Source organism: Triturus cristatus, chromosome 7, assembly GCF_964204655.1.
Source record: "Triturus cristatus chromosome 7, aTriCri1.1, whole genome shotgun sequence".
NCBI lineage: Eukaryota > Metazoa > Chordata > Amphibia > Caudata > Salamandridae > Triturus > Triturus cristatus.
In genome coordinates, this window is record NC_140590.1 from 1850206897 (window position 1) to 1850229446 (window position 22550).

The 22550-nt window shown below is 45.8% G+C and overlaps 1 protein-coding gene and 1 long non-coding RNA gene across 5 annotated transcripts in view; one reads left to right on the forward strand and one right to left on the reverse strand.

The window, feature by feature from the left end:
* The window catches only part of LOC146813441 (uncharacterized), a 152292-nt gene that overhangs the window by 25892 nt on the left and 103850 nt on the right, over positions 1 to 22550 (forward strand). The gene's annotated exons all lie outside the window — the stretch shown is intronic.
* Positions 3604 to 22550, reverse strand: part of LOC146813442 (ovostatin-like) — a 261286-nt gene continuing 242339 nt past the window's right edge. For all 4 annotated transcript variants that reach the window (XM_085620204.1, XM_085620203.1, XM_085620202.1 and 1 more), the window contains exons 30-37: positions 18586 to 18801; positions 17827 to 17951; positions 16624 to 16714; positions 14795 to 14866; positions 6801 to 6903; positions 6207 to 6260; positions 4688 to 4713; positions 3604 to 3856 (exon numbers count right to left, since the gene is read on the reverse strand). In XM_085620204.1, coding sequence (XP_085476330.1) covers positions 3821 to 3856; positions 4688 to 4713; positions 6207 to 6260; positions 6801 to 6903; positions 14795 to 14866; positions 16624 to 16714; positions 17827 to 17951; positions 18586 to 18801 — 723 coding nt within the window. In that variant the 3' untranslated portion in view covers positions 3604 to 3820. The remainder of the gene's footprint in view (positions 3857 to 4687; positions 4714 to 6206; positions 6261 to 6800; positions 6904 to 14794; positions 14867 to 16623; positions 16715 to 17826; positions 17952 to 18585; positions 18802 to 22550) is intronic.

Below are 22550 nucleotides of genomic sequence, written 5' to 3' on the forward strand. Positions count from 1 at the left end.
TCGCAGTATGACGTTACTGCATCAAAATCCCCATGCCTTCTTAAACCAGGCAGAATGATTGACACAGGGCTTTCAACATGGGACTCCTCTGTGTTCTGATGCATTTCTGGAGTTGCGCAAGTCTTACGTCCACTCCAGAAATGCATCACTTTAGCGCCAAAGGATGTGTCAGAATTTGACGCATCCGTGAATCCTTGCGCCAGGGAGCACTGTATTGTAAATACAGCACATCCGTGGCGTCAATGGGGCATTTGCCACAGGCGCAAGAAATCGGATGCATCAGTTTTTAAATGTGTATATATATATATATCACTGAAAAAACAATAGGTTTCAGGAACGTTATAGTTAGAAATTAGCATTTAAAAAGCCTTTGAAATTCACTGAAAAAAAACAGGTTTTCAGGGATGTTATAGTTTGTTGGACATTTCACTCATAGAAAACCATAGAAATTCCCCTGTTATAGTTAGTTGAGCTAACTATAACTCGCGCCCCCGCAATGCACTGCTGATGATGTCACATATTACATCATTCATGACATGGTCAGTGACATCACTGATGACATCATTGATGACATCATTGATGACATCACTGATGACATTACTCATGACATCATCCAGTGGATGTGTGTTTCTATAAAATGTAAATATGTTTTATATATATATATATATTCACTGAAAAAACCATAGGTTTCACACATGTTATAGTTAGCTGGACATTTTACTGATAAAAAACCAATGAAATTCCCCCGTTATAGTTACTGCAGGCAACTATAACTCACGCGACCGCAATCCTCTGCTGATGCTAATACTGTATTTAGACACTTATTTGCCCATGTCTTCTTCCATTAAATTTTAGCTTTACATATATTACAAATATTTTTTTTTCATAAAGACACATATGTCATCAGCAGAAGATTGCGGTCGCGTGAGTTATAGTTGCCTGCAGTAACTATAACGGGGGAATTTCATTGGTTTTTTATCAGTAAAATGTCCAGCTAACTATAACATGTGTGAAACCTATGGTTTTTTCAGTGAATTTGCAAGGTTTTTTAAATGCTAAGTTACTTTACGCCATTCGTGGCGTGCGCGCCCAGTTAACGCAGTTCGTTCCGTGCGCGCACAGTGGTCACGCGGTGCGCTGCGCGCACCGTGTGCTCACGTTAAGCGGGATGGGCCATGTACGCACGATGCACTTCGCGCACCGTGCGCACATGGGGGACATATTTTGCGCATCTTTGTGAAATGTATTCTTTGTTAACTTCCTACCTATGATAAGCCATGCACAAATGGTGCCCTTCGGGCACCATTTGCACACGGGGTGGGGAGAATGTGGATAATTTTTTTTTTTTTACTATTTTTTACCGTGCGCGTACGGTAAGCGTAATCGGCGATTTTCCGAAAAAAAATTTTTTTTTTTTTTTGGGCTTGGGGGTGGTTTGGGGACCCCTGTATCAATGCTGGGTGGTTAGGATCTCATTAAACTGCCTCTTTACACATTTTTGGGGTTGGTTTTTGCTGCCCTACTCAGGAAGCGAGAGAGAAAATGGCGGCCGCCGCTTCCTGGTTTCGACCGATTCGAATGTTTACTAAGAACTAAGAGCCAATCAGAATCGCGCTCGCGCACGCCACCGTACGCGTACGGTAAGCTTACGGTAAGCTTACGGTAAGCGCACCGTAAGCGCACCGTAAGCTGCCACAGATATATATATTGATTTAAAGGCTATTTTCTCAGAATCTACTGAACAGATTTACACCAAACCTACAAAAGGCACTTCCTTGACCTGGGGACTACCTCTCTGCCAAATTTCATTAAATTCTGTTCAGCCGTTCGGGCTGTAGCCCTGTCTAAAGGTCCTATGGAAAAATGCATGGGAAAAACGCGTTTTGGGACCCCCCTTTTATCTCAGCCCCCGCTTGACGAATCCCCCCCGAGACTTTCAGGGTAGGAGCGGAGCGTAGCGCCCCACCTATTTTGAAAAATTCGTGAGGATTCGTCGACCGGCGCCAAAGTTATTCAAAATAGAATATTGCGGATTTCCTATGGAAACGTGGTCCTAACTATAACTACCTACTGGCGACCGCCAGTAGGTAATATATATATATATATATATATATATATATATTTTCCAGGCATCGGCGCTGCCGCTGTTCACCATGCTAAGAACCGCCATTGAAGAGCAGGATTGCAAGACCGATACACTGACACACACACACACACACACACACACACACACACCATTGAAGGATACACCCTTGTATTGCCCTGTCACTCTAGCTGAATACAGAGCCTTGACATTCACCTTGAGGCTGAACACTTAAAACAACCACTTAAGTCCTGTGATCGTTGCACGGATATGGCTGCCATGGCATAATTAAATACAGGAGTTTGAAATTCATTTAAGATGGGTGAAATTTGCAACGCAGCCTAAGATGGGTCTGCAAGATTTCAAACAACCTGAAAAGAAAAGCTACAAATGTTAATTTAAGTCTGTCATTTTAGACTGTCCAATAAAGAGACTGCTTTGCAACCATATGAGGCGTGGACAATGTTTCCCTGACTGATTTCAATATTTGAAGAAAAAAGCCATTACTAGTCCCATCGTTGAACATGTAAGTTTTATAGTCTTTAGAAGGCAGAGTGGAGGCACTTTGCATTACTATGAAGACCTCTGGCAATATTACCCCGGCGCGAGCCCACCTATGAACAGAAAGGCTCTGGTGGGCTCAGCCTCCTCAGGAGAGTGAGACCCCCCGTTATACCAAACAACGTCATGGAAGTTTATTTTACATACTAAAAGGTAACCTGGGTAGTGCCCACTGGCATGTTTCAGTGGTAATGAGGCTGAGCGTAAGGCATTGAACAGGAGTAAACCAGTGGAAGAAATACAAGGGTGGGATGCTACTAAATAAACGGTTGAAGGTTTCGAAGAACAGATAGTGGATGCTTTGAGCAGCTTTCATTGGTTTACTTTTGTGAAACAGATGGAATAATCCGTTTTAAAAAGGGGATCCATTACAATTGGAAAGTTAACAGACACCTAGGTGACCAGCAGGAAGGGAGATATTTCAACCTTGAACATTTGTAGAGACTCCTGGAGTGCTTGAGCAGGATGAACAACCAGTAGAAGTAAATTCCCATGACTTGCTCATCCCCTCCACCTCAGAGATCGACTTTACTCAAGGCGAAGGCGATCAAACCAGGATCGATCCATTGAAATTTAGCTCTTTATTGTGGAGTGGGTTCCCTCAGTACCACTCGTCGAGCACCAACAAGCACAGAACGTACACAGTGAGTGCACCACCACGCGGTGACCGCTGGCTCGCCACTTGCGCACCTGTCTTGGGTGAGGGTCACACGTGCTAAATCCAGCAGTGGTTACTACCTCCAGCTCTAGGTAACCCAATAATAATCGCCCCAGCCTGATGCCATTCATTGAAGGATACACCCTTGCATTGCCCTGTGACTCAAGCTGAATCCATGCCCCCAAAACGACAATTGTATGAAGGTCTCCAAAGACGAACAGCCGCTCAAGGAACAAGTGGAGTGCGTCTCACACTTTCTCACCCTCATCCTGAGGACCATTGAGGTGCAACCACAATGAAGGGCTTTCTAGAAACATTTTATTTGTCATAATCAGAATTACAGGCACAGAGGGTTAACCCGCTATTCTACAGATGGTTGCACAAGAAGTCCATGTTGTTGGTAAGAGTGTGAAGGCAGTTACGGTGACTGCCACAGCATCAGGTGCACAATCGATGGACGGAAGAGTGCACCATGGATGGACGGCAGATTACACATCTTATCCTGTAGTCCATGGAGCTCAGGCAGCAGTTGCCGCCTTAGTCACGCCCTCTACCTGGAAAACAGAATACAATCTGGTTATTAGAGCAGATATTTTTCAAAAATATATTCTACACCTTCAATGCAATGAAATTGGACAGATTCTGGGTTAAATTGGGAATCATTCCCACTTTGTACAAAACAAAACGACCTGGCAGATGGCAAAACATATAAATGTGACAAACGGAAACTCTGGTTTAAAAACAAACAAAACTATTGATCATGGGAAAAAATAAACTGATTGTTGGACGTTGCCATTCTTTGTGCGTCAGTAGCCTCAATGGTGGTGTCCTGGTAACTTGACGTGATTTACGGGGAGCGGCGCAGTCCCCCACAGTGATTGGAAGGAGGCGAGAGAACCCTATTTTCCACTTGATGATCTCAGATGACAAGGAGAACCAATAATATATGTGGTGGCACGCGTCATCAGTATACATGCCCGATACCCTACCAGACCAGTCCTGGCACACAACCCTTTGGAAGCACGGTGGAATGCTAAGGAAATAACTATATGGAATATTTCTAGAAATAAATTACTGCTTTCTATGGGAAAGAAGTTGAAGTCTTACAAGGTGCTCAGACACTTCCGATACCCAATCTACAGCCTGCCATAGCTGTGTTGAACTTTGAAATGTATGTTGGGCAAAGCAGTTTAATGTGCAATCGGGATTTCAGAAGTTTCCCGTTATAAATCATTGTAAAGAAAAGCATTACAGCTAGAGAAATGTTTTCTACCAACCACCCTCCTAGCCCTCTCCCCCCTCCCCCAATTCGCTGCCCATCATCATGTTTCGGTCTGATTTCAGAACAAGGAGGCCTCCTGGGCATTCGCTACATCAGTTCTTACCTTGGGAAGAGTCACGGTATAAGTGTCTAAAAGAACAAAAAGAAAAGTATGTCTTAACAAGGGCTCTTAGAAATAATTGTGTCACATATTTGACTTCTGTGAATAAGGGGTGTGTATTGTGCGATGGTAAATGGTTCATATATGGATAGGGGTCTTCAGACGGCTTCTTCGGGGCCTTGTGATCTGTTCCAGCCCTCTACACTTCAAAATGCTTCCTTTTTGCACAACAGGAAGCCCAGGGCTGTTGGTGCATTAAGGGCTGGGTCTCTGCAATGGTTTTGGGCTATAGTTGGCTATACTGTCCCCTTCTCTACCTCTTTATCCACGGCCCTGAGGGGGTCCGCAATAAGCTGTGTGAATCCGAAACCCCCAGAGGCAGGTGGACGCTCAAGACCAGAATACAGTTCTCAGGGTGGGATATAGCTGTCCAATCACAAGCGCACAGGTGGTCCCACTCAGGATCACCAGACTGTTTGACTGGGTGGGAAAGCTGGTCCGTAAAGTCACATGCGAATCAGAAACATCGGGTACGAGTGAAGCCTGGCCCCCTCACGCCTGCCTACGGCATGCAAGTATGGGAGCAGAAAAAGGTCCCTCCACCACCCGCAACACCGTTGCCATCCCTCCCTTGCCCACATTAGCTCCCAGCAGCCATTTACGAGCTGGTGAGAGGAGGTAGTACATGGGACCGGGATTGCTCTTGGAATCAGATCTGAGTGCAGAAATAAACTCCAATTCCAGGTCCAGCGGTTTACGTGCAGTAGTTAGTTAGGCGCTGGAATATCTTCTGGAAATGTTAACTCAGACCGCTCGGTAACACCGCCCCTAGCTCCACTAAGTAATCGGCCATTGGGGATTAGATTTTTTTTGTAGGTGGTTCCAGGTGGTGGGAACAGACTCCTTTTTGGGGCCCAGGACTTATTTTACATCAGACTAACCCAGTGCAAGAGAAAGGCGTGGAAGGAGGGAGAGAATGATAATAAAACAGTGAGAAAGGGGGGAGAGATGAAAAAGAACTGGAAATGAGACAGGAAGGGTAGGGTGTTGGATTTGAGACTACGCACTTCGGTTTACAGTAGCCTCAGCATTCAGCTGCCCTAGCTGTGTGTGTGCAAGAAAACCTATGGATCTCTGCACTTCATTGTGGTTCTTGTTTTTACAAATTCAGCAGTGTCTACCCCAAACGTGTGGCTGCAGCCTCCTTCTGCTCCGTTCTGGAGCATAGATAAAAATAATCAGCTTTTTTTTTGTCAAGAGGCAGTGCAGATGCCCCCGGGGACATCTTCTGGGTACGAGGCGTAGTGAATGCCAGCCTGCTGCCTCTTGGAGCTGTGCGGGTCCAGCTCGTAGATATGGACCTTCAGAGCCACCTTCTGGGCACCACGAAGGGTGAATATGGAGTGCCAGCTGATGCCTTCTAGGTTTGGTCACCCAGAGTTCCGGGTCACCAAGTCACACCCCTGATCAGACTGTGCTCCCCATGTCATCATTGTGTGGCTGATGTCTGTCAATACATTACCTGGAATGGAGGACTTGCTGCAGGGGGCGCTATACTCTGCATAGCCAAACTCATCTGTGGAAAGAAGAGACGCCATGAGTCACCAATGGCGGCACTAGCGGCCAAGCCTTGCTCCCATACTAAAACCAATCAAAGCAGAACAAAGTGAACCACTAGCTCCAATAATCCTGGACAGTCCAAACTAGTGCCCTATAGATCACCCTTCAAGTGAGGATCTGTGACTCGATGAATATTCACATCCATCTCTTACACGTGGTCCTACACACGGGAGAATCTTTACTTACAGACATGAATACGACCAGTAATGCATGCTTGTTGAGGCATGTATAACTTACATATGGGTCATACACATAAGGGGAAGCTTTTCTTAACTATGGTAATGAATGCCAAGCGGTAATGCGTGCTGCGGCATGCATAACTGCCACGCGCCTCAGGGCATGCCTATGCGCTTGGATCAGGCTGGTCGTCTTTCCCCTTAATCTATCATATACAAGACCCCGCCCCCTTCCTCAACAGAACCAACCACACCTTTAACAAAATACGCCTTTGACAGCAGTTTGATCCTATGAGTAGAGACACAGGCCCCCATCTTACCTCTCTCGTAGTAATCATAACCGAGAACCCTTGACTTTTGGACATTTTCCACCTTCGTCGTTTGCTCCACCCCAAAGGAGAAACTGGTTACATTGCTGGAAATCTGGAGACAAAAATAGAAAAGTAAAACCCTCACTCATCACCCAACATGTACCTGAGGAGGCGGGCGGAAGGGAGCGACTGGATAGGAGTGGTGGGGAGGTGCTCATCCACTCTGCCTGGGGGGGGTGGAAGATCTCAAACAAGGATCAGGCCACCTTGATCTTCAGTACAAGACTGCCCAGTAGCCTGTGGCCACGAGCAGGTAGGGAGACTACTAGTCCAGAATACTGTAGGTAAATGCAGATCAGTCACCCTCGTCAATCAGCCATCTGCATGCCTAGACCCAGCGGCATCCCTAGACCCAGCATTTAAAAAATGTAACAAACAAGTCAAAGTGCAAAAGGCAGGTGTTTTAGAGTAATTGCTGAGTAAATAATACTTTCAGACCCACATTTAATCTGTGATCAGGTTTAGGAAGAGTGAAGGTTTATTTACCCAGAAAGATGATGAACAATAAATATTCGGGGGGGGGGATCTGCATTTGGTGGGCCCACCCGGATGGGTTTACTCCCTTAAACAGACTCTTCAGGGGGGGATCGTTGCCACCAGCAAACTAGCCTGCTCACTAATACATGTCATGGTTTTTAGGTCTCGCTAGAGCCAGCGCATGCGCTGCTCTGCAAGATATTTAGTAGGGGCTTTAAAAAGTGCTACCACAAGCTGCTTTGGCTGGCCTAGCGCTTGCGTTCACGTGCATGCGCGCAACCGCCAGCTTTCAGCGCCCAATCAGGCGCTGTCTTTCCCCTCACTTGATTGCTTTCATGCTTCTCCGCCCCCGCCGCGTCGCACTACTTTCGCGTGCGGCCAATGCTTGTTTTTTCCTTGTGTGCCGTGAAATTCAACCGGAACCGGAATGACACGCTCTCCCGTTTCCATTACAGTAATTTGTTTTATTTACTGTCTCCCTCGTGTTTCTCACTTGCTGCCCTCCTTCCCTTCCCTTCCAGAAACCCAAGACCACCTGTTACAAAATAGACCTAGAAGAAATACATTAGCACTTGACATTCTTTATTTAGGCTGCTGAAAAAAGGCACCATTTACCCAAAATCTCTCACCCCCCGATTGGTTTAAAAATACTGGTCTGTTTGCTAAAGGAGTGGCGCGAGCCGAGGAGAAACAGCAGGAATTTCAGGCACGGAGTGTAGCTTCACCGAGCATTATCAGCTCACAACCACGGTGTCACTAGGCTGTGTGTGTGGCCTCCGCAGGCACCATGTATATGTCTGCCTCAGCGCCCTTCGCGTGCTCTAGGAGCGGTCAGGGTCGTACATACCGGCACAAGCCCTAGTGTGGGCTGAGGCTCTCGTGTTTATGCACCCTCCCCCTTTGTCCTCGCTCCTACTGCGTTGTAAAGCTGGAAATAAGATCTTTGCTATAGTCCAATTTAATGCATTTGATATAATCGAACTCAGAAGGATGACTAGCTTAGTCGGCCCTGGTAGGGATTTACACACATGATTGCACATTACATTCTGATGTCATTAGCAAACAGTTGTGTTATTAAGCACGTTAGACGGGGTCATGTTTTATGGTGTGAATGTTTGTTATGTTAGCTGATTAGACTGTGCGCCAAGGCAACAAGATTACTACCTGCACCAATTGTTACAGTGCATATAGCAAACTTTTAAAAACGTAAACTTCGAGAGCTTTAATTTGAAATTGGTTTGCATCCTTTAGGTTGGATATATCTGAGGGACCACCGCCCCTCTGAAACGTTCCTACACCGCTCTTTAGAGTACATTGTCCACCCTGCAGGGAACGGATGCGGACATTGCTGTATTCATAAAATAGATTCAAATGATCACAGTAAACTCCCACTGGCCTCTTCCTGTACTCACCAACAACTGTGAGTTAGTAAAAAGCACTTGCTTCCAGTTACTAGGAAAACACACTTGCTTCTAATTACTACGTTTCCCATGATGCATCGCTGAAAACAAAAACAGCAATCAGACTTCCAAAAGCCTCTCACTTCCCTTTTCAGCTCTAGAAGTGATGGACCCTACTTGCACCTGTGACTTACTGGACTTCTCCTATATGAGATTACACCATAGTTGTGCTGTTGACGGGAACAAAACTGTGTAAGCCTTGGCATACGTTAACAGGCAGCCATTAAAGGCCAGACCTATTGGCCTTGCCAATACTTGTAGATGGACGCGATTAACTTCCATTGATGAAATGGAATGTGTTCTTCACTAGGTGGTCACCTTCATCTCTGCAAGAAGCAGAAGAGAAGCCTCAAGCCAGCAAATTAAAAAATCCAAAAAGAAATGCATTGGCAAAGCCGACAGGTTTGGCACTAGCAAGCTGGTGCATTTTTTAAATATTATTTTTAGTGCAAGCATGCACCATAAAAATGAAATGGAAAACAAGACTACATGCTACCTCTGCAGGTTGGCTTCTATAGGCTTATAATGAAAATTATACATAAAAAAAAAAAAAAAAAAAAAAGCTACTTTTTATTACTAGTGCTTTTTTTAAAAAACAAAATCGCAAGATTTTTTATTAAGTGCTCCGTGCATTTTGTTACCCATGAAAGAGACAAGAATAAATCACCACTCAAATCTCAGGCAGCCACTATGTTGCAATGTCCCTTAGAAACATTATAACAACTTAAAAAAAAAAAAACACGCATTTGCTATGCAATCGGTCTCGTATTTCTGAAACTTCGAGCTTTTGACGTTGTAGATTACAACGTTTTGTGCTTCTGTTTATTTGTTTGCAAGCATTTTACACTGCTGTTCTGTAACCTGATCAATGAAAGTCGGTTTATATTAGATGCATATACGTGTGCTTTAATGACCTTCCTGCCCAGGTAAGCACTTTCCCTGACCACTTCTGCAGACTAAAAAAAAAAAAGCTTACAGCGGCACAATGTTCAATCAGTTTTATTTACGGATTTCATCTAGATCAGTTCTAGTGGGTATTGTGCATTTCTATATATATTAAGTTGCATGCTGCTTAGCATAAAATGCATTCCTCTGCAGAGCACATTTAAAGTGCAATTCAGCAGCATGTAGGCGCAATAGAAAACATTTAACTGAAAGTTGCAGTAGCAGGAATAATCAGAGGAGGGTGGGCTGGTGCAAAGACTGAAACCCAATTAACAAACATAACAAGCATTGGCATAGCCAATAGGTCTCGCTTTTGGGACCTTATAATTATTTAGTTATGCAGCACAATATCCTTGGTGCAACAACATTAACTGTTGCATGGTTAAACGCTTAGAAGGCCCCAAAGGCGAGACCTATTGGCTATGCCAATGCTGATTTCTTTTTCTATTCAGGGTCCCAGGAGAGGGGGGGGGGGGGGGGGGGGGGAAGAGAGACTTTCTGGGCACATTCCAACGTTGTCCATCGCTGGACTGTGAAGTCTTAATTCATAGTGCCAAGAGAGCTGGGCGATGGGAGCTTTAGAGATGCCATCAGCTGGGCGGTCTATGAAGTGAGCCCAAAAAGGGAGCAATCATGTCAGGGCCAGATGATGTCACTACGGTATCCCAGAGATTGTAACTACAGATCATGTGAGAATAGTACCGAAGGGAGGCTGACGGAAGCTAAAAATTCTTCCAGGTCCAAGCCTGTAAGAATCTTTGACATGCAAACTACTTCAGAACCTGGAATTCTTCAATCACAGCCTTGCCGGTCAATGGGGGCTGGTTAATGGAGGCTACCTGTAGCCTCACTGCCTCTCCTGTAGCCTCACTGCCTCTCCTGTCACCAGAGGGGTCTGGATAATGGAGGCTACCTGTAGCCTCACAGGTCACCAAAGGGTCTGGATAATGGAGGCCACCTGTAGCCTCATAGCCTCGCCTGTCACCAGAGGGTCTGGATAATGAAGGCTGCCTGTAGCCTCACCTTTCACCAGAGGGTCTGGATAATGGAGGCTACCTGTAGCCTCACCTCCTCGCCTGCCACCAGAGGGTCTGAATAATGGAGGCTACCTGTAGCCTCACAGCCTCACCTGTCTCCAGAGGGGTCCGGATAATGGAGGCCACCTGTAGCCTCGCTTGTCACTAGAGGATCTGGATAATGGGGGCTACCTGTTGCCTCACAGCCTCACCGATCACCAGAGGGGTCTGGTTAATGGTAGCTACCTGAAGCCTCATCTGTCACTAGAGGGGCATATATTATAGAGGCTACAGGTAGCCCAGCCACGTCTGTCAGAGTCTCGCTAGCTGAGGCTACCTGTACCGTGACCAGTGGTCTCCGCACCACGCCCGAGTCACAAACCATGAACAGTTCGAGGTCTGTCTACCAAAAAGCAAGGCAAGTGGTGGCCTCTGATTAACAGAGATAAAGAGGTCCCACAACAGCAACTTTCCTCTCTTGCTTCAAAGAACTCTGTGCTTTACAAGAAATCCCACAGCTATCAGTGGGATGAACTGAGTTTCACAGAGATCAGGAAAGACAACACGCAAGATGTGCAGGGTCATAGTTCATGCGAGTCTTAAAATTAAATATTGGAGTAAAATATACATATGAATGGACTTCCCGCCACTGGGCAGAGGAAGGACATGACTGAGCAAAAGTAAGGTGTGCAAGTAAAGCATGCGCCACTTCCACTGAATGAGGACCAAGCACGGAAGCCATTAACCACCGATACCAGTCCTAAGCAATGTGCCCTCTAATTGTTTCCCTCTGTGTGCAGCAGTGAAGGGTCTCTGTGTGCTGCAGCCAAGGTTATGTACACTAGGAACCAGACCGTGCGTGTGTAAAACGCCAAATATCACTCCAAACTTTTACTTAAAAACCCAATCACCCCGCAGCCCAGCTCTATTAAGATAAATTGTATTCCTCTGTCTGATGTAACATTTCCTATACATTGATTTACACACTATGATTCAGTGTCTGTGTAATGTGTATGCAATGTAAAGTGCTTAACATCTTACACTGGTATGAGTGGCGCTATTAAAATAAGTATGAAAGAGAGGGGTTATAGAGACTTGAGGGTCACTGTTAAAGGTTGGTAATGAGCCTCCATGGCGCAGGTGGTCATTGGGGCGCCCACAAACATGGTCACACCAGGCGCCACCAGCACTAAAGCCGGCCCTGTCCAAATGGCACAAATAATTACAGTGAAATTATGAAAACGTCCGTCATTGCAATTTGAAACCGTGGCAGCTGTGTTCCTGCATTTCTTTTCTTAATAGGGCTAGTCTTCAGGGTGATTGTGTGCATTTGTTAAGGTTTTCGTGTTAATTGCAGCTCATGATGGGTGCTGCGATTAACATGAAAACTTTAATAAATGCACAGGGACATATTAACCCTTTCCGTGCTCATGACGGAACCACTCCGTCATGAGCCACGGGTGCCGTGTGCTCATGACGGAGTGGTTCCGTCATGCTGCGGCCGTTGGCGGCCGCTCCGCCCACGCGGCGCTATTTCCCCGCCTGTGTGGGCGATTAGCGCAGTGGGCGGAGACGTGACGGAACCACTCCGTCATGAGCACAGCTCACCCGTGGCTCGTGACGGAGTGGTTCCGTCACGAGCACAGCGCCACCGCAACTGCCCCCAAATCCCCCCAGCGCCGCGGCGGAATTCCTGCCGCGGCGAAGGGGTTAAGGATTTTGAGGGTCCTGAGCCAAACTTATTTCTGGGGCCCCAATCAGAACAGCTTTGGATTAAGGTTCCAATTTCAGCTTTTTCATGTCCTTCTTGGCCAGGTCACCAACACTGCAGAGGCTCACTGGTCCAAGTGTGCTTCCATCTAATATTCAGGGATAGTAATATGTGTTTTCAAAATTGTAACATAGCAGGCAGAAGGAAAATGAGAGGAGACAAGTGAGAAATAGGATTTAGTGGCGGAGAAAGAGGGAGAGAGGAACAAAGAAAAAGGTAATGGCGCAAAGACGAGAAATGGAGAAGGGGGTAATGGAGAAATTGGTAAGAGAGGGACGGAAAGAGAAAGGCAGCCAGAGGGTCTGGAGAACTGGTAGGGAGAATGGAATACCGTTTAGAGAAAGCAAAGAACAGGCAGTGAGAGGGGAATGGAGACAAGAATGGGATGGGGTGAAGGGGAAGTGGGTAAACGTGGAGTGGGACTGATATGAGGAAGAAAAAGAAGAGATGGAGACGGTGAGAGCAGCTGAGGAGTGGAAGAAAAAAAAAGGACAAAAGATATGTCAGAAGACAGTGCGTATAGTATGGCAAGGCTTCGGAAGTAGCGTCTCTGCATATCGACGTTGGGGTTCTGTAAGGAGCCTTTTTCGCCATCTTGTCATTTCTAAACGCTCGCTCTATATAACTGTGCTCACTTGAATGAACTAAGAAGGGTGGAAGGCTGGTTAGGCCTTGCCAAGATGCCGGTCTGAGAAGATGGCAGCTGCAAGGGTGTAAATGACTGATCCATGTGTCTGGAGTATTCTCTTCACTAACACTGGCGCATTTCCTACAACACTCTCCAAACCACTGCCTGCAGGCACGAGCTGCGGGTGCTATGAATGGACTAGTCTTGCACTGGCATGGAGTCTATCCAGAGTGACCCCCTGTATGCAGGACCCAGTGCTTCCCGCAGCTTTTGGCTTCCATCGAGAAAGCTCCCTTGTTCATGACATTTCCTCCTGGTAGTCTCCACATCTCACATGTAGGGCCAGCCTCATGTGCTAACTGGCAGATTTAGACTCCTAATCGGCACATAAAGGGTACTTCCTCACATTCTGATTGTGTGATGGTCCTAGCTGACAGTGGGTGACTTATGACAGACACTACGTTCAGGGCTTTAAGTGGGCCGGGTCTCGCCGGTGCTAAGCAGCGGCAGTTTTTAAAGTGGGCCTCGAAACGGGTCTCTATCGGGCTGTTTTGTGCCGGGTACAGGAGGTCCTGCAGTGACAGCAGGCACATGGATGTGCGCTGCTCACACTGCTCACTTCCCCCTTAGAGGAGAAGTTACGGCATGACGTCATGCCAGGTGAGCGTTGTAGGGGAAGGGAAATACTTTAAAGAGACTCATTTTCTTTCTGGATTTCCCTTCTCTTTTTGAAACTCGACAGCAGCAACATCGTGGCGTTAGAAGGGATTTCAGTGGATTTTTTTTTCAATATTATATACAAGCCATGGTTGCTGCCTATTTATCTTATGCAACTAACAACCACTGACAAAGCCAATAGTCCGACTTGTTGTAGGTATGAAGTTACTTGTTGTATCCTATATCTGGATGCAATTAATCAGCAAAATACAAGTCGGGCGGCACACTATGCCCAGCACAGAAAAATTTAATAAGTCACCCAATCACCCGCAGCCCAACTTTGTTAGGAAGAGAAATTCAGCACGTCTACAAACACGCGTGTGCTTTACACGCCAAGTTTGTAGACTTGCTGAATTTCTTTTGTTACTAAAGCACAGCTGTGAGCAGATTGTGTGCTTTTGTTTAAAGTATTCATGCTAATCGCAGCTCGTGATGGGCGCTGCCATTAACATCAATACTTAAACAAAAGCACACAATATGCCCCGCAGCCGTGCTCTAGATACAAAAGAATAAAACAAGTGCCCTCCAAAATTCCACAGGCTGCCGCAAGACTTGCCTGCTGCTCCTTCGTCTTCTGTTCAAGTTAGACTATTCCACCCAGGAAGTACCCGTTTTTCCCGCCGCTTGCTTTTTAAAAGCAGCGGCGCGAATGCTCTTGCGGGATCATGTGCGGAGTGTGAGCGCTCCACACACGGCACTGTGCTCTCATGGCAATAGAGGTGTGCGCACTTTATTGGAACAGTGGTCCTAAGCAACATTCACCAACCGCAGCTGGGAGCAGGCACTCAAGGGTCAGGGGCCATGGAAGTCAGACAAACTGGACGTCCAAGTACCATTCCCCAAACACAGCGGATCCCGGTGAGGAGGGAATGACAGGTCAAATCAGTTTATGTTCTGGGATGTAAATAAAAGAACGAATGCGCACTTACGCTGTTAAAGTAAACCATGACGTGGCCAGGGGGAGAGGTCTCAAATCTGGAAATCACCCTCTTGTTCTTCAGCTAGTTGAACAAGAGAGAAAGAAAAACAACAATTGGAGTAGGTTACATAAACATTTACAAAAACAGGTGTTCCAAGACACAAAGCAAACAAGGAGATGGACGGAGTGCTGAAAATTTTCAAACACTCACCCCCAGTCACAGTTCTGGGTTGAATCCATCATCATTCTTTTGCTCACTTTGCCACCCCAGTTCAGACACAGCTATATGCAAATCAGTCTTGACCCTGTGCCTCATGGGAACAGTCCAGCCCGAACTGCCAAGCCAGGTCTTCCCTGGACCGGAAACAAGCATCCTGGGATCGGTTTCGGCCTAACAGCCCTCTTCAGCCAGGCTAGCTTGAATCCAGTGTGCTTTGTTAGCCCTAAGTTGGCAGGGTATGCCCAGACGTGGGTCCCTTGCTCACTTTGCCACTGGATTCAAGCTAGCCTGGCTGATGACGGCTGATTAGCCAGAAACCGGTCCCAGGATGCTTGTTTCCAGTCCAGGGAAGACATGGCTTGGCAGTTCGGGCTGGACTGTTCCCACGAGGCACAGGGTCAGACTGATTTCCATATGGCCATGTCTGAACTGAGGTGGCGGAGTGAGCTAAAGAATGATGATTAAACTTAGATCAGTTGACTGGGGGAAGAGTGCTTGCAATGTTAAACACTCCGTCCATCATCCCCTTTGGTTTTGCGTTCTATGACACAGAGGTGGGTAAGCCTGACCACTAAGAGGGAATGTCAAGCCAAGGGTCCGACTTGGCTCTGAGACCCAAGCAACGAATATACATTTTTGAATTGAAGTGTTATCATATTTTTGCATGCAAATCTATAAAATCGATAAAAGTTTCACATTAGATAAGACAGAGGCATTCGATAGAAGTGATGGTTTCTAAACATCACCTAAGAAACAGTCGCGCCCCCCAACACCTGGATGTTGGTGCCATTGCATTTCCCCTCTAGAGGGCGCCATGTCAGACTGCTTCTGATTGGGACCATCCACCTTGAACTGTGTCAGCACTAATTTGCATAAAGTGAAACATGTTGCATGTTACCCAAACTAGCTGCCAGTATCTAGACAGATCATTCCCTGGTGTATGTGGTAGGGCACACGCTTGCTCACTTCGGGTGATACACCAGACAAGAACCAAATGCTCGCTGTGCTGCAGAAACCAGCTATATTTTATCATTAAGACCTAACTAAGACAAAACTGATCTGGGGTCACTTGTGTACGCTTCTGGAGGAGGGCATTCCTGGCATTTTGGGATTGGCTGCTCCAAAAGAACAGGGTCAGCACTGATTCGTGTTAGGTAAGTCTTTGTCTAGAGTGGCACAGCGGGTGAAAAACGATAGATTGGAAACCTGCCCAGAACAATATTTAGTGGACTGGGCTATTTGTAAGCATTCCTCCATCATGATTAATGAACCAAGGCACAAGTCAGTTGCTGTGTGCCCCTATATGCTCCCTAGAATGGTTTGATCCATCGAGTCTCCATGAAGCGTACAAGGTGTGGCTTTCGTATTACAGGGCTCAGTGAACGGTGATGGCACCTCCTTGGGGTCATTTCACTGTACACCGATTGCACAGTTGAATGGTTGCCTTGCAACTGAGACCAACTGTGCTCATTGAAACAAATGGGGGGCTTTCATGAACAAGGAAGATGGAAGTTCCTCCTGCATTGTGTGGTGCGCGGTGGAAGGGGATGGAGGGGGAATGTGGACTCACCCTCCACCCAACTCACCCCCACCCATTCCCCAGAGTTTCCACCCTTTACCTCTCTCAGGGAGGCGTCATCAGATCTGTGTCCCGAGGGTAACTTCACGTCCACAATGGCCATGTTGGAGGAGTTGCGGCTGCCGGTGTAACTGAAGGAGGAACAATAACACTCAAGTTAACTCATGAGTTGTGATGACTAAAGCAACATTTGACCTGCTGGGATTCATATGGAATCAAAGATTACCCCCCCCCCCCGGGCTTCCTCCCAGGGGTCATAAATGTAACCTTTAACCTGTAACTAAGCAGGGAAGGATGCTCAGTTTCAACTTACAAACATGATTCCTCCATCATTCTTATTCAATGCAAATAATCAAAAACAGATTTACATAAAAAGCCACAAAAACAGAACAAACTTCTCTCATTCAGCAACCACAAACCCAGAAACACCTCAAATATCACTCATTAAATATTTAATGAATCAGAAAGTGCATAAGAAAATGCATCACTCAATATCGCACCTCACTCTGTCCCCTGAGCGCCCAACAAGGCATCAACCAGATGCCTGAACCATCGCTTTCAGGGGGAGCCTGGAGCACCCCACAGCAGGTCTCTAGGAGCACTGGCTTGCCTTTGGGTTTCACTAAAGGGGAATGTGTCAAGCGCCTAGAAGCTATTGGACACTTCGACAGGTTGAAGAAATCAAACCTCTCCGGCTTCGAGGCGGTGGGCACTTGAAAGGGAGGTCACCCTTCACGTTGAAGCCGCCGTGGAGACGGTCAGTATGGACTCTGGCTTTATAGCAATCTATCCGCGAACCTTCGTAGTTCATCCTCACTGGGGAGTCGCGATCTGGAGAGATTTAGGGGATAGGAGCGCTCCGCCTCTAGGCACATTTTTGTTCTAACTCTGTAGAGGTATTAAGAAGCTACCCATTGAACAATTGAGCGCTCTCGCTTTCAGCTCCACTGGTTAAAATAAGTTACCCTAGTAATCAATATGGCTTTTGCTGCACACTAGTTAACCTAACTATCCTGTACTACCCAAACGATGAGCCGACCGGAAGAATATTCAACCACAATAGAGGTCAGCACGCCAAGTACAAGACACTAGCAAGGCAGTTGTGAGGGGTTAGAAGACCGACCCAATTATAGTCCAGTAAACATACCAAGATCACCCGCAAAAGGGTTGGAGGCTGTCCTGCGATAGGGCGGTCAACCCTTGTACTCTCTACTCAGCAGGGACTCTTTACTCATACATGTACCTGATATTAATGTGGATAGCAAACTTTGCTTGGGCTCCCTGGACGCAGGTCTCTGGGGATGTCCACGCTTTGATATCGAATGAGGTTTTCATGTCGGCCAACTCAGTATTGTATCGAAGAGTGGTCTACAAGAGAGGAAAGCAAAACAAAGATGGAAATGTTCTCAGCGTTAAGGGATATTAATCATTCACAGGAACACAACCGTAAAAATACCAACGAGGCGACTTTCCCAACTCACAGCATGTAGCTACCACCAGTAAAACAAGGAATAACCGCCCGCCTCCCCATCAGAAGGAGACACTGGGTGTTCAATTAATGAAACCTAAAGAGCCCCACCATCTCATGAAACCATGTCCCAAACTAACAAGGAGTCAGACGAGATTCAAATGTTTGGCAGTGCGTATGCAGCTTCCTGTCCAGGACGAGGACACAACTTTAATAGTGTAAGGAGTAGGGGTGTAGACCCATGTCCCAACCTACGACTTCTTTAGAAGACTTCAAGGGTTAAAGGATCAATAGAAAAGAGAAGTGGCCCTCGCTCCCTTCAGAGGAGTCTTTATGGATGAACAGTATATGGTTGAAGGGTCTCAACTGGGATCTGTATGCACGTGCCTATAGTGTAATGAACGTATGTGATCCGATAGACGCTCGTATTGGCCCACTGATGGATTGAACCTTGACCCAGGATGGTAGTGCCTGCATATTGGAAACCTCGTCTGCACCCAACCCCATGGTGAGATGGTGCGATCTGTGGCTCACCTGCAAGAAAACGCAACCGGTTCCGACCACATTTGCTGTGTAGACGCCAGGTACCGTTGGCAAGGTTTCACGTTGCAGAAGAATCCGGTTGTCTTGGTTTACCTGGAACTGTTGAAGTTGGGTTCCTCCGGAGCTGAGGCTCACGGTGTTTGTTCCATTTGGGGCGTAGGTGAGTACCTGAAACTTGGACAAGGCGTCCAAGGCGACAGGGGTGTCCTGGAAATGGAAACAGCTTACATTACAAAGAGGGCAGTGATACCTCTAATGAGAGTAGTGTTGTGTTTGAGGCTCAGCATTATACACATTACTAGAAATACTCACGTAAACATAAAACAGACAAACAGACCAGGTTGGAAGTGTCTCTGGCCACAACTGGAACCGGATAATATTCGGTTGACTAAGAAAAGCCATGAGTTAGGAGTGTGAGGGATGCCACCCTGTGCTACACGAGGAAGCAGTAAGGTTAGGGGGGGGTTTGAAACAATCCATGAGTACTCCACACACTTGTAAACCACCACTGGCCAAGTGCAAAAGTTTCACTGTGCGGATAGACCTGCACATTACACCTTTTGATCAGGGGCATGTCAGTTTGATAGATTACATCTCAATCAACCTGGATTCATGGTAGTTGGTTAATCTTGTAACTGAACAAAAAATCGAGAGTGTTCAGGACCGGCTGATGGGAGGTCGAATGGTGCCATTGAGGTCTATCCTGAACGATCAGGCCTGCGTTGTCAAAATGCGCACTTCTAACAACAAATAGAAAGTCCATTACCTGGCAGAAGGAATTGTGGGCCAAAAACTGGCCCTGATGGAGCTTTAAACCCCCAGCACAACATGCTCAGGGATTTACAGGAAATTAGACTAATGACCCAGAGTTTGTTCCAAGATTTGAAGTTTTAATCAATCTGTCTCGGTGGCATAGTAACTGACAATCTGAACCTAGAAGAAGTCATAGCACTAACTGTAACCCTTTGGAGACAGAATGGTTTGACCAGGAAGGTACCAAGATACAATCTACACTTTCACTGGCACTCAAAAGGAGGCCCTCCGCTCTCGATGGGGAGAAAGCTCCTCAAAGTTTGAAGGCAGAACCATAAGCGTCTTGTCAAATACAAAAAAGGTCAAGTTGGCAGGCACTCGCGGAAGCTCTTATAAGTATCAGGTGCTTCTGGGAGATATTAAGTTGGGGATCAAAAGGCACTCCAAGAAATCTGGAGTGCAACGTCAAGCCAGATTCCTGGTTCAACTACTTTTCTTTACTATACAGTTCTACTCGGTAGTTCAGTTACTAACGTTTGTAAATGTAGGTCCTATATTTACAAAGGCCATAGAAGAAAAATTGAATTCAACAAGGTCGGAGGTAAAATACTGTAATAAGTTAAGAACTAAGAACTACATAGAAAATATGTTACTTTTTCGACATTAAACTTTACTGTTACAGGAGATAAGGTTGTAACCGTTCTGTATTGGGTTTGCACAATCAGCAACTGCCAGAATAGTATGCAACAGTACAAATTACAATGTCACATTAAATCTCGACTAATCAGAACTTTCCTTTCCTGGCCTTTAAAGCTGCAAACTTGTTAATTACTTCATCAAAATCAACATCTTTCGCCAAATCACTTTCAATTGATAATATTGCAAGATCAGAAAGCCTTGACTGTCCCATGGTAGATCGCAAATAGTTCTTTATAAACTTTAGCTTTGAAAAACTCCTCTCACATGAAGTTATAAACCCAATTTATTATTATATAAATAATGGTAATAATAATAGCAGCTGGCAGCTTAGCTAACTCACAATGCTCTCTAAGGTCCCAGATTATGAGGGTGTAAAATCTCTCTCAATCCACACTCAAAGCAGAAAATTAAGGAAGCCAGACCAAATGATACAGCTAAACCAAAAGAGTAGACTAGAGGGCCTCATGTCGTTGCCATAGTAGCTATACACTTAGCCTGGTAAAAACAATCAAATAGCTCTTTTTATTCAAGTGAAATGCTCAAAGTGCAAGTTCATGAAAACTTTTCACATGTGCAAAACACAGAACTACTTTTAGCTAAATGTTTGCTATAAGTGTGTTAGGGCACTGGTCAAATTGCCTCAAGATAACTCAGAGGGTTAATGCTCTTTCGTGACAGAGTCTAGGTCCACTAAGTGTATTAGATATGGTAAAACACGACTCACAAAAGTATCCGTTAATAGGGCTCAATCCAGCAAGAGATAATTCAGCAAAAAGGTCGGGCAATCACTACTGCTATGATTTAAAGCGCCAAGAAACTATACCGTTCACGTTGTATTTTATAGGAAGAAGGGAACTTCAGCCAGGAGTGCTGCAAGGATGCAACTGAGGTGGGTGGGGCGGGCTGTTACAAAGCCAGGGAGGGATGGTGGATGCTTCAGGTGCAAGCAGAGGGTGGTCTGAGTTACTGGGTATCAGAGCACGGGTGGTCGCAATGCAAGTTGTTCGTGATGCATGATGTAACGGCGCTACAGCACTCCTTCCTCCATTATCAAGTCCAGAGAAGTAGGTTATAGATCAGGGAGGGGGCCGAAATGACAGGAGATGGGGCGGCTCTCTTTGTAACATGAAAGAAGCTCAGGTTTGAACACTAAAAATTGATCTAAAAGTCATAAAAACGCAGTTGGAACATATTGAGAAATCGCATGTAAAGTGAAAGAACGGGTGAAGTTGCAAGCTTGAATGCAGCTATTCCCCCTGCTCTGCGGGCCCTGTCTTTGTGCAGCAACAGGATGATATCGCAGCTTCCAACAAAAATCTAATTGTCTTTCGGAACTTTTGCAGTCATTGTTGTTTAGCAGTAAAAGTGCGCTTCTTTGTTGCGACATGTAAAATGAAAGCAGAGGAAGCCCTGTCAATCAGGCCCGGCTCCAGGAATTTTTTGTTGGGTGGGCCAAGGGTGCATTTGGGTGGGCCACTACGGACTCAATTTGTCTTCTTCTAGCCTACAAGCCCTAGATTAGATTAGATTATATCTACTTGCAAACAGTCACCAGTATACAGCGGATCAATTCTGTGTGTATACAGAGCATGTGGAGAGTTATTTGAAAGTAAGAGCGATGTCTGGATGTAAGTGCAAACCCTCAAATTCCAACAGGCCAGGTTTTAAAACAAGTACTTCCAGGCCCGATTATCCACTTTGACCATCCCGCTCCTGTGTACCTTATCTCACCGCTGACCTTCGGGCCCCAGCCCCATATCAGCCCCATCCAGCTCTACTTTCATTATTCCCGTAAAAAACATTAGCAAAATCACCTTCAAACTTAAAACATTAAATATAGCAGTAAATATAATTAGTACGCACTTTAAAATATGTTCCACAGTTGCCCTAATGACCTGATTGCTAATTAAATAAAAACAGAAAGGCAATGACAGGGCCGGTTTTATCGCTAGTATGTAATTCCGTCTACAGGGAACGTCACATGAGCCAATGAGGATTACAAGATGTAGGAATCACATGGCATCCATACTGGTGGGCAGTAAATTTAAAGAGGGTTTGGGCTGGGGAAGCACAAACTCAGGATTTAAAGCATACCGTAGTGGTTGGGGCTTGGCTTTACTAATAAAAATGTATATCGGCCCAAACTCTTTTTAGCAACATTAAAATAATGAAAGACTGGGGAATTTCTAACTTTATAGTAACACAAAAAAAGTGAAGTTCTAACAATACCATTCATGTTTGTCTGCAGGTCTTTGATGACAGTTCATAGCCACTGTCCTATGTTAGGATTATAACTTTTGAACTGCAAGTAACAGAAGAATCTCTGTGACAAAGGCAGTAACCCACTGAGCTATCCAAATAAAATACAGTTTATCTGCATTTCAAAACTACCAACAGGCAAAGGACTGCTCTCCAACAGGATCATTAATCACCCGTTCTCTGGACATGTTTTATTGTTGCCTTGCATCTATGGCCATGATAATGATGTGCCTTGCTGGGCCTGT